The 13,132-nt window shown below is 41.2% G+C and overlaps 1 protein-coding gene across 1 annotated transcript; it reads left to right on the top strand.

The window, feature by feature from the left end:
* The first annotated feature begins 217 nt into the window (after positions 1 to 217).
* On the top strand, positions 218 to 10,757 carry LOC139418783 (synaptopodin-2-like). The gene is made up of 3 exons (XM_071168482.1): positions 218 to 455; positions 4,536 to 6,736; positions 10,013 to 10,757. The coding sequence occupies exons 1-3, from the start codon at positions 218 to 220 to the stop codon at positions 10,550 to 10,552; spliced, it is 2,979 nt and encodes a 992-aa protein (XP_071024583.1). The 3' UTR covers positions 10,553 to 10,757.
* The last annotated feature ends 2,375 nt before the right edge of the window (positions 10,758 to 13,132 follow it).

The raw sequence follows: 13,132 nt of genomic DNA, 5'->3' as shown, positions 1-13,132 counted from the left end.
GGGACTGAGCCCCAGCAGAAGCCAGGAGATAGACACCTTATCACAGGGGCCATGTAGCGTCTACCCTGGGGAATCTGTGAGCTCCGATGCCGAATCCTACCCAAGCACCCCGTCACCGACTCCCCCAAAGTCCCCACAAGCCCCCACCCCGAACCCCAACTTGTGTCAAATTTCAAGGCAACGGTCCACCTCCTCTTCCTCCGTTGGCCGGAGTGAGATGACCCTAACTCTGACCCATGGGCAACCCAGGGGGGACGGTAGGAGGCTGGGCTCTGGGACCGGGGCCAGGGGGAATGGGAGTGTTGAGTCTCTGGAGGAAGGAGGGCACAGCGAAGCACCTCCTGCTCATCTATCCTTTGGAATTTCAGCGCAGGGTGCTGAGCAGGCAGAGCAGTGGAACTCTGCGTCTGAGAGAGATCTCCCCAGTCCCAGCAGACACAGGGTGAGGCACGCACGTAAGTAGCCACCCTCCTCCTCCCCCCACCCCCTCATTAATTTACTGTAGATCGTGTACCAATGTAAGTCTGTGCAACTCAAAACTATGTGGTAACTTTCTCTGTGTCACATTCGGCTTATAATGAAATAAAACAATGTTAAAAATGTTATTTTAATGCAATAATTTGAAAAGAAAAGGCATGTCAAAATGTAACTGGATTGTTGTCACTTAAATCATGTTCTTTGTAATGTAAATGACTGCTGTTATTGCTGCTACAAAGTCCAGTGACGTTTATAAAGCAAAATAGATAATGATGCAATGTTTGAATTTGGACTAAAGGGCATGACTGCTGGGATGTGTGTTTTATTTGAACTGGGCATATAGGCTGACTCTCCTGTGCATTTAATAGTCTGAGTGGATAAGAATAAAATACGACCATGCCTCTGATGAGGCTGGCAGATGTTAATTTGACGGACACCAACATGTGTCATCCTGGCTTGACACCCGATCCCTTTCAAACCGTTAGCTTTGACTGTGTAATGGAAAGTTAGCTCCTCAATTTTCTTGCCTCATAGACCCCCCCCTAAGTTAGCTCTGAAATGACACTAGTGTTTTTATTGCATCTTGCAATGTGGACCTAAAAATAAAAGGACACAGTTGCAGAGTCGGCAGGTCCAGGTGATACTGAAAGCACATTAAAAGTAGCAGTCCAACGTTGCTGAATGTTTACCCTCTTTGGATTTGCTGTCTGCTTGCTCTATGCACATGGCAAAAAACGTTGCAAACACCATGCAAACAATATATTTATTAAGTAGTCGATTTCGTTTTTTTTCATTAAATGCAACGTTTTCAATGGGGCCACAGATGTTTTGATAAATATTATTTAAATTAACACGAAGTGTCATTATGTGTTGTTTTTTATTATTATTGTTATTATTTTTGAAAGTCTCAACTATATCAAATGCAATGAATAATTTGCGTTCATTCAGTCTACAACACTGGCAGATGGACAATAACAGAAAAACATGGATAAATCAGGTTGACCGAACATAAACTGGTGCTTCAAGACATTTCGCAATAACTTATTTCAAGTGTTTAAGGAGAAGTTGAGTATTTTAAAATGTCATTTTAGATGGTTTTCTTTAAACTTCAGCTAAATTTAGCCACCACTAGCTAAAAACAATGGGAGTGATGGTGGCATGTGGTGCCTGTTAAAAAAAGCTGGATCACCTTCAAGTAACTTTAAACAAAATAACTTAGTTGATTTAAGTTGATTTGGCCATGAACATTTAAAAAGGCACTGCATTACTTCCATAGATTTGTTGCTTCTGTATAGTATAATGCTGAACATCCCTTTTAAGATTTAAAGTGTTCATTTGGCAACAATGTCGGACGGAGTATAGTAGTTAACGTATTATTTTAATGTAAAGATGAAAGTTCTAATATTGACAGGTTGTGTCTGTTGTCTAATGTTACAAATCCTAGTATGCAAATTGGATGCATTTATCAGCAAAAATACATATATTATCATCCTCTAGTGAGCATTATAAAAACTTTATAGCTCTAGGATAAAATAAAAATAAATTCAAAATGTCAACTGACTAAAATCGAACTTAAAAAGTATCATATTTCTATTATTTGTATTCGTTTGTAACTTATAATATAACTATTTAAAAGTATCATTCGACTGCACAGGGTCTTTATATAAGCTACAGGTAATTGGCTAGGTAACTATAATGGGTTTAGCTAAAACTGTGCAGTCAGTTCATATGACATCCATCACGTCAATAGATGACAGTGTTCCGTAGACCTTAGGGTGGAAGCTTCAAGTAAAGTGAAGTGTTTGCTATAATACAATATGATAGGAAAGACATTTGTCAGGAGTCATCATGACAAGATAGTAAATAGAAGGTCTGGAATTACATTTCAAATCTCTAGCTCTCTATTTGTTCCTTTTATTTTGGAGGTGTCTAAATGTTATGAAGAGAAAGGTTACTCTAAAATATTGGCCATTAATGTTCGAATGATTTGTAATACATTATGAAAAAATAGAGCTTGTTGTTTCCAAAATTGTCTGCCTCCAAGACTTCTATTTATAATGTAGTAAACTAAGGTACTGTACCTGATAAATTCCTTTCCTCATGAATCATGTCATGATATTAGCACTGTACATTCATAAACACTAACTGTTTTGCAGAAGGGCAAACGATTAGATGTGAACCATACTAATTCAATTATATTCCAGACTAAGAAAGGCTAGATTTACCATAGGTTCTGAGATCAATAAGTCAAAGCAACTAAATTGAACAATGTCAAAATATTAACCATTTGACATTGTATGGTATTAATCAGATATTTCTATTCCATATCCATTATATTCTACAGCTATCACCATGTACAATGCATTCGGAAAGTATTCAGACCCCTTCACTTTGTTAACTTACAGCCTTATTCTAAAATTGATTAAATTCATGTTTTTCCTCATCAATATTCACACAATACCCCATAAGTTTTGCAAATGTATATGTATAACAAAAAAAACAGAAATAACTTATTTACATAAGTATTCAGACCGTTTGCTGTTTCCATTGATCATCCTTGAGATGTTTCTACAACTTGATTGGAGTCCACATGTGGTAAATCAAATTGATTGGACATAATTTTGAAAGGCACACACCTGTCTATGTAAGGTCCCACATTTGACAGTGCATGTCAGAGCAAAAACCAAGCCATGAGTTCGAAGGAACTGTCTATAGAGCTCCGAGACAGGATTGTGTTGGAGGATTGGATCGGGGGAAGGGTATCAAAAGATGTCTGCAGCATTGAAGGTCCCCAAGAAAACAGTGACCTCCATCATTCTTAAGTGGAAGAAGTTTGTAACCACCAAGACTCTTCCTAGAACTGGACGCCCAGCCAAACTGAGAAGGGCCTTGGTCAAGCAGGTGACTAAGAACCCAATGGTCACTCTGACAGAGCTCCTCTGTGGAGATGGGAGAACCTTTCTGAAGGTCCACCATCTCTGCAGCACATCACCAATCAAGGCCTTTCAAAAGCAAGGCACATGATAGCCTGCTTGAAGTTTGGCACCTAAAGGACTCTCAGGCCATGAGAAACAAGATTCAAGATTGAACTCTTGGCCAAGCGTCACATCTGGAGAAAACCAGGCACCGCTCATCACCTGGCCAATACCATCCCTACGGTGAAGAATGGTGGTGGCAGCATCATGCTGTGGGGATGTTTTTCAGCGGCAGGGACTGGGAGACTGGTGAGGATTGAGGGAAAGATGAACAGAGCAAAGTACAGAGAGATCCTTGATGAAAACTCCAGGGCGCACAAGGCCTCAGACTGGGGTGAAGGTTCACCTTCCAACAGGACAATGACCCTAAGCACACAACCAAAACAACGCAGGAGTGGCTTCGGGGCAAGTTTCTGAATGTTCTTGTGTGGCCCAGCCATAGCACGGACTTGAATCCAACATCTCTGGAGAGACCTGATAAAAGATGTGCCAAGATGTGACGTTTCCGCCACCCGCCTGAAAGAGCTTGAGAGAATCTGCAGAGAACAAATTGAGAAACTCTCCAAATACAGGTATGCCAAGCTTGTAGTATCATAGCCAAGAAGACTCAAGGCTGCCAAAGATGCTTCAACAAAGTGTTGCGTAAAGGGTCTGAATACTTATGTAAATGTGATATTTCAGGTTTTTTTTTTATACATTTGCGAAAAAAATCTAAAAACCTGTTTTTGCTTTGTCATTATGGGGTACTGTGTGTAAATTGATGAGGAGATAAAAATGATGTATTGCCTTTTAGTATAAGGCTGTTAAGTAAAAAAATGTGGAAAAAGTGAAGGGCTCTGAATACTTTCCGAATGCACTTTAACTTAAATGTCAATTGAGAAAGCTACACCCTAAAATGAATCGGTTGATGACATTGTCAAGACACAGATCATTTGAAATGGGTAGACAGTTCTCTTGTAATGTACTGTATGTGGGCTACTTTTATGTGATACCTCCTCGCATTACATATGCATCATTCTGAGGTAGCAAACAATTATAATTTTCTTTTTATCTCTGTCCTCTCTCCTCATCTCTCCCTCACAGGGCCCAGACAGAGTGAGAGCCAGTCAGACAGGCAGGTGAAGGAAGCCAAGTCTAAATGTAAACGCATTGCTTTGCTGTTGACCGATGCACCAAATCCCAGAAACAGAGGGGTGTTGATGTTCAAGAAGCGTCGGCAAAGGGTTAAGAAGTATACACTTGTCAGCTACGGGACAGGTCAGCACCAGTTTGACGACAAAAGCGGCAAAGACGAAGAAAGTGAATACGGCAAATCGGTCAGGTTTACTTTGGCCACGAATGATTATTCAGAACTTGATGAAGACTACACAGTGAATGTACGAGACCGAGACGTCAATTTAAACTGGGAGAACCTTGGAATAGCCAACATATTTCACCACCTGGAAGAGATGGAGCAACTGCCAGAGACAAAAGGCAAGGGCGTGGCAATGTTTGTGCAGCGCCGCCAGAGGATGGATGAGATTGCCTTAGAGCACGAGGAAATGAGGCGCAAAGGCTTACCCGTCAAAGGTATCGTAGAGCTTGAAGACACAGAAATGTACAAGTCTTACAAAACAGATGAAACTTATGTGCAATCCAATCAAATTCAATACAGTGAAAGGCATGCTGATCAGATCTACATGGATGGTCATGGCAATCAACATCTGCAGTACAAAGAAAACCAACAGGAGATGCAACAATATGCTCACATGATGAACAGTATGCCCAACCTCCTAGCTAGTGCCATACCAAAGCCTCTTGTGCCCAACAGAACAGCTAAGCCCTTCTTGGGATCCCAAAACAGAGTGCCTGTCCCATTTTCTCCTCTTAGTGGTGTCACTAGCCCAGTGAAGCATCATGAACTCAAATTCAAGGTATCAGTCCCTATACACACAGTTCCACAGGTCTGGTCCCCAACTGGGGACTTCATAGCTTCGCGTGACGAACGCATATCTGTACCAGCGATAAAGACGGGCATCCTACCAGACTCAAAAAGAAGAGGTGCTAATAGAGCGGCCTCTGATCAACCCTCCAACGCCTATATTCAAAAGAGAGGGGAAAGAAGATCATATATTGAGTCAGGCGAAGAGGAAGACTACTTTAGTCTTGGTGCTGAGGCATGCAACTTTATGCAACCCCGAACAGTCAAGCACAAGAATCCCCCACCTGTTGCCCCAAAGCCTAGCATTAACCCAGTCTGTCCACCATGGTTGAAGGAGAGTCCCTCGAATGTGCTACTTCACCTGGCAAGGAGTCCAATCCCGGCATCTTTCCCAAATCCAGTGGGGTCTCCTCCTCAGCAATACTTCAAACAACAAGACTGGCTTTCACCTCAGCAAACGGCGAACCCCCGGGAACCACCCCAAACTCAGTCACGACCACAGCCACCCATGAACACCGGGGCACCAGCCAACTCAACATCACCCTCTCAACTTCATCCAACCATGAATAGCTGGAGTCCACAGCCACCGCGGTCCCCAGTGAGTATTCAGGCCCCGAACTCAACTCACACGGCACCTCGCCAACCCACAGTCTCAAAGAATAAGTCCCCAAATCCTTCGGTGGCATCTTGCCCACCCCAACGAGGGAGCTCTTACAGCCACGCAGCCAAGGCACCACCTACTTCTTCAATGGGTCACATCTCTGAGGGCCATGTTAGTCCAGCCATAAATGGTCCAACTCTGAGGGGAAGAGGTGCCGAACTCTTTGCCAAGAGGCAGACCCGTATGGAGAAGTTTGTGGTGGATGCCGAAACAGTTCAGGCCAACAAAGCAAAGTGTCCTTCCCCCACCGCCTCCCTTCCAGGTGCTTGGAGATACTCTTCCAACATCCGAGCCCCACCTCCTTTGTCATACAATCCCCTTCATGCTCCTTTCTACCCCCCTGCAGCAGCTAAACAGCCCTATTCAACAAGTCCAAAAATCAAACCAAAGACCACTGTCAAAACCAAACCACAACCCTCCAAGCACCTGGATGCCCTAGATGTCATGAAACATCAGCCCTATCAGCTGGACTCATCACTCTTTAGATATAACGTAGGCACTGAGGCTGAAGGCCTTAGCCCTAGCCTCAAAACGGCCCCCATCCCAACCCCTGAGTCAAACCCAACGTTGAGCCCTAAACCTGCCCCTGTTGTCAGCCCTAGACCTGCCTTTACCATTTCTCCTTACTCTTACCCTGGCCATGACCTTCCCCCAGCAAAACAACAAAGCAAGCCCATAGCTCCTGCTAAGTCTACTAGATCGGTGAGTGTCCCATACCCTTTTGACTGTCAACCTACACAGTCAAGTGAACCACTCCCAGTTAGCAAGCAACTGGATTGGAAGCATAATGCTTCACCTGCTGTGCATGATAGCGCCAACAAAGCTCTCCAAGCTCCAAGCACCCACTGCCCTATACCCACAAGCACTCCCTGTCAGCTATCTCTCAGTGTCAACTCAGCGTCTTTGTCTTCTATACCCTTTGATGCTGATGTCCTCTCTAGAGGTACCATTCAAATGGCTCCTCGGCCTACATTTTCTGCCAAAAAACAAGCGGTAGCAACCAAACAGTGGAGGCATGTCGTACTCCAACACTAGTTCCAACCCACTGCCCCATTTTGATGTTGCAGAAAATGCAGAGATTATACACTATTTCTTAACTTTTCTAAAGAACCATTTATTTAAAAAAATATATATATAATTAGACGTGTCCTGCCAAGTATTTTTTTTAATTGACTTGTTTTTGGTAATATCTTTGCATTGTTGCAGTGTCAAAATGTCACCCTATATCTTCTTACTTTCTGCTGTACATTGTATGCAAACCTAGCACAAAACATTTTAAATTACAACTTAGAACAACAACACTAAACAATGAATTCAATCTTTAAAGAATGTGCAATATGCATGACAGGTCAACAAGGGAAAACAATGCTTTACCAAAATGTTGAAAGAAATAGCAGAACATTTACATTTATAGGGAATTAACATAAGAAAACAAATGCCTCTGTCTCACTGAAGTCATTTCCCAGACCAACTATCTGGCTTATACCAGTGATTTTATACAGACAGAATATTTCAATAGATATCACTTCATATGGTTGTTATCATTAATTGGCCACCCCTCCTCGATCTACCTCCTTTGCTTGAGTTAACGCCCCACTTCAACTTGATAATGCTGTCTGTTTGCCTTATAGCTTGTAAAACAATGAAATTAGAGGCTATTGTAGCTGTACGTGAGTGTTTCTCAGCTGATTGAAAAACTATTGAGAATGAGAGACTGTTGTAGGTGTTGTTAATGAAGACGTGAATGAAGCTAATGTTAGCTTCTGCTAATACCAATGAAGGTAATGTTTGCCAATGAAGCTAGTTAGCTAATTTTGCTAGCTATTGATACACAGTTTAGCACGTCAATCCGTTAGGTAGCTGTTATATTGTTTTCTGCAGCGCTAGGTCATTCATGAGGATACAGATACTAGCAGGGGAAAGTGATATACACATTAGGCATAAGAGGCAGAATTCAACAAAAAAGTCCCCTCCTTGGCTGAAGCTTTGGTCCCATCGTGTTGAGTAATTTCAGGAAAATAAGATCAGTTGTGTGTGCAGCTGAAAAGAGGAAACATTTCTAGTTTGTCTATGGTGCCTTGCCTCGCCTTTTTTTTTCTAAATTAATTTATGTTTAGGGTAGCCTGTATTCACCAGTGGTCTCATGACCACATGCAACATTACCATTATTGGAACAGTAATGTTCATACCCATAGGAAATGTAAAACAGTGTAGGTAGGTTGGATGCTAGTCAAAATCATGTTTGCAATGTATGCAATATGATAGCAATGAGAGTGCATAACATTAAAACAGGGGGGTTTGTTCATACTTTTATGATGACGATGATTGGAAGAGATATAATAATAGAAGAATAATAATAGGCACTATATTTGGATGCAGACCTCTTAAAATTCCTTCAGTCTCATTCCAAACTATATTTAATAGTGTGATACAGCTCAAAGCTTTTGCTAATTGTGTTTTTAAAGTCCCCTCTACATCTTTGTGTTGTTGACAATGTGGAATTTTGTATTTTATTGTCAATTATGGCCAGTTACTTAGTTGTTCATCAAACATTATTTATTTTCAGGTTAAACGCAATTGATATATATATATATTACAAATAATCCTTCTTTAATTTCCAACCAGATTACTGACTTTACCTTTCCTGTCCTTTGTTACATTTATTTTTCCTCTTTTATGTGTTCCATTGTATATTGCACTTCTTGTACTCGGCACAATCTTGCTATTAAATATCTCCCTTTAACTTTCCCTGTGTAAGTTTTCATATTTCATTACTACTGCATGGACTCTTGCAACGTTTTCTTTTATGAATGCATCACGCTTTAATTATTGTACCACACTCTTTATTCATTTGTAATACCTCTTCTATTTTAATGTTGCTTATGTATTCATTAATGTTGCCAATTCTTAGTACCTTAAGCAATATCTGGTTAAAAACAGTAATGATACAACAATGATTTTCTCACCGTGCATCATGCAGGTTAGATCACATCTTCTACTTTACAGCAAATTAAACTATATTTGAGTCCTTTCCACCTGTATCAGACGCTTTGGTAGGTTTAAGTTTTCAATAAACCACAAGGCAATGTGTTACGTCCTCTAAACAGGTCTTTGTTGAAACCCAATGTTTGCATGGAGACCTGCTATGAGCAAAGAGCTCATCTGTTTCCAAATATAGCTCAGACTCACCATCTTTAAAACCTGCTATCCCTTTCGAAAAGTTAGCTCTGCTAAGCAGAGACCCGATAGGATCAACCCATGCCAAAGGTAAGTGCTGAAAACTAACTCTCTTCCCATCCATTGGTCTTAATTGGCCATGGGGACTCATGTATTTTAGGGAGAAATGACCCTATTACGTCACCCAGATATGTTTGGAACATGAACACTGAACAAAATGTGCAGTAATGTTGCATCATTAGGTTTGAGGGCCGTTCACTACTGTGATTATTTATAGGTGTTAATCTCCAGGCAACAATGACACTGTATGAGAGAGTGATATGACTTCTATGTTGGGAAAAAATAGCAATAATCATGGGGAAATGTAATGGACAGTGATGAACACACAGTTGAGTAGAATTGGCCTTTGTCCATTTTGAAGAGTTTGAAAGGGGATAGCCTGCCCTTTCACAGGAGGCAATGCTCTCTGACACTGTGTGTGTTTCTGTGTGTGTTTTATTGGACCGCAAAATGAATCACCTTACTCCAGGATGAGAATCTTCTCCCCTTCTCGGCTCAATCCAGGCCAAACCAGGTTGTGGAGAACTACTGTTTTTCTGTGTATTCTGTGTATTCTACCCCAAATTCTTTGTTGGGAACAGAGGGTTACAATGTCATGAACACATGTATTTAATGCCTCATAAATACATGTGCATTACAGTACATTTGGTATTTTATATTTTGACCCTGAGCCCCAGTGTGTACAGTATGCTTAATATTACCAGAATCACATCAATCTAGTACAATGTCCTTTTCTTCCAGGGACTTGGCAGAAGCTACTCTCTGTCCCTACCCAGACGGATGTGCTCCATGTCCTACATGCCCTCGCAGTCATCTATGTCCCCTGTGACCACCCCTGTGTTCCATCCATCTCTCGGGAGGCAGACCTCCTGGCAGGAAAAAGCTGCCCTCAAGCCCCCCAGCCCTTGGGAGGCTGCCTCCCGGAGCCCTCTGGGCCTGGTGGACGATGCCTTCCGATTCCAGAACTTCCCTCAGTCCATCGCCACTAACATCAACTCCGCCGCCAACCGACGATCTCTTCCAGAACCTCCGGACGAATGGAAGCGCAAGGTGTCATTGGACGCCCCCAGTGTCAGTGGTGGTTACTATCATGCTCCACCCCCATCCATGCATCCTAGGTCTATGAGCATGACCTCTGCCCCTGTCTATGGGCCTCCCTTCAGACAGGCCCAGCCTCTGTGGTCAGCGGTGAGTGCTAGCGCTGGACATATGGGTCGAGGCCCGGGCCACCCGAGTCAGACCCTCTACGCTACCTTGCCACGCACAGCTATGAGAAGGTAATCTCCTCAGCTAGAATTCAAACATAGAAACAGTGCACTTGTAAGAACAAACGTAGAAAATGTAATTGGATGTACAGATGTAAACAATAGGGCCAGCATATTATAATTAACAATTTGATCAAGGTAGTGTTAATTTTTTAAGGCAAATGTTTGGAATCAATGAGGAAATACTGACCCAGATAGTGATAACGGTCTACAGCAGCATGCTAAGGTGAATTACACGTTTGAAGATGGATTCTGCAGGGAAACAGCGCCACTGTTTGCCCCACCACCATTGTTATTGTTTTTGTTTTGAGGCGAGGAGCGTTTCACAGCCTGAAAAAAAATATTTGTAGTATTAATTCTGCTGTTCTATCATGCGTGCAATGATGTCAGAGGGGAAAAAAACAGTGTTAGTTGTTTTTAGTAACTTTGTTTCACCATTATGGAGTCTAGCTTTAAAATTTTCATTTCTGGGGAAAAAAAAGTACTGATGTTAATGGTATTTTGGTTTAAAATGGAGTTTGTTTTTCTATATGTGTGTGCATGTACAGTATTTTGGTTTGAGCATGGATTGTTTGTGCATTTTGTCCTGTGGCCACAGGGGGCAAAGAAGTGGTTTCTCGTTCTCCACTATAATTCTGATCAGTGAAGTGCATTCACACACATCTATAGTATGTACTGCATGTTCCATTGAATGTTCTGTACCTGAAAGGTTTCAATTCTAAACATGTTTTGTGAATTTTGATAAATGGATACATGATAGGCCTATTATTTATTTGCATGTGCATAAAAGTAAGAGGTTTGCAAGGTGATGAGTGAGAAAATGACAGATGGAAGGGAAATGAAAGTTAGATGTGTTGAACCTATAACTTGTTTTATTTTCCACATAATATGAAAACGAAATAGAAACATGGATTGAGTATTGTTATGTGATGTGCGCGGTAACATCTAAAATATAAATACAGTAAAACGGATTTCAAATGTACTGCTAGGGTTCCTTGATGGTTTGTGTAATATGTGCGATAGCATGTGTAGCAGGTTAGATAGTAAGTACCAAGTGCACATACTGATGAAAACAACCAATATTCAAGTTCACTTTCTGTTACTATGAAAATTAAGGAAATGTACAAATGTCTTACATTTCTTAAAATAATCAATCAAATGTCAGATTTCATTGCTGAAATATAGAACATTAACAATGTTTTTGTTCATACCATTGTCAGTTTGCAAAACATAGGCACACACTATATTCTAGACCACGTCATTGAATACAGGTTGAAGTTTCTGCGATTGGTTTGGCACTTCCGTGAAAGGCAAACGAAATGTGCCACACTTGTGAATGTGTTGAAGATATTGTCACTTTTATCACTTGATCGTGTTGTTCATTTGTTGCAGCACTGAAGATAGATATTGTACTCTTCCAATAAAAGGTTGTTGAGTACACCATGCCTCTGATGTTTTATTTCATTAACATGTAAGATATGTAGGATTTGTCAAATGTTTTTTACACTTTGGAAATTGTTGGTTTACCTATTCAAAATGTGTGGTATGCTGAATTCGTTGAGAAACAAACAATTGCTGAAATACCAATAAAACACGTAGTAATATATTAGATACATGTATATAAATGGAGTGGAATGTGGAGTTAGGTAAGTAGAGAAAGTACTTTTCTAAAGTTACACTCCACTGCAGCCAGTGTTTGTTTTGCTAACATGTCAGGTTATTGCTCCGACATCCGTCACAAAGCATCTCCACAAGTCCATCCAGGGACTAGTAACCAAAGAGATGGTTACATAATCACAGACTGAGCTGTTGGGAGACGACTGGTGGGAGACTTTACACAGGAAGTTGAAAAGAGAAAGTTAAAATGTTAAGTATGAGAAAACAACTAAAAATGAATCTCACTCATCTCATTGCCAAACATTTTTGTTGTTGTGAAGAGAGCCACATGACACCCCAACCATTTAAATCTATAGTGAACAAAAATATAAACAACAATTTCAAAGATTTTTCAGTCACAGCTCATATAAGGAAATGTGTCAATTTAAATTAATTCATTAGGCCCTAATCTATGGATTTCACATGACTGGGCAGGGGCGCAGCCATGGGTGGGCCTGGGAGGGCATATGCCCAGCCAATCAGAATGATTGCCTTTATTACAACCAGAAATACTCCTCAGCACCCCCCATCCCCCACTGACAATCCCGCAGGTGAAGAAGCCGGACGTGGAGGTCCTCGGCAGGCGTGGTTACTCGGTCTGCTGTTGTAAGACTGGTTGGACGTGCTGCCAAACTAAAACGACGTTGTAGGCTGCTTATGGTAGAGAAGTGAACATTCAATTCTCTGGCAAAAGCTCTGGTGGACATTCCTGCAGTCAGCAAGCCATTTGCACGATCCCTCAACTTGAGACGTCTGTGGCATGTGTACAAGGTTCATGTGTAATGATCATGCTGTTTAATCAGCTTTTTGATATGCCACACCTGTGAAGTGGTTGGATTATCTTGACAAAGGATAAAATGCTCACTAACGGGGATGTAAACAAATTAGTGCACAACATTTTTGATTTTTGTACGTATTGAACATTTCTGGAATATTTTAT

This window comes from Oncorhynchus clarkii, chromosome 10 (genome assembly GCF_045791955.1).
Source record: "Oncorhynchus clarkii lewisi isolate Uvic-CL-2024 chromosome 10, UVic_Ocla_1.0, whole genome shotgun sequence".
Classification (NCBI taxonomy): Eukaryota; Metazoa; Chordata; class Actinopteri; order Salmoniformes; family Salmonidae; genus Oncorhynchus; species Oncorhynchus clarkii.
The sequence above is the reverse complement of the archived record's forward strand: the minus strand, read 5'-3'. Positions and strand labels throughout refer to the sequence as shown.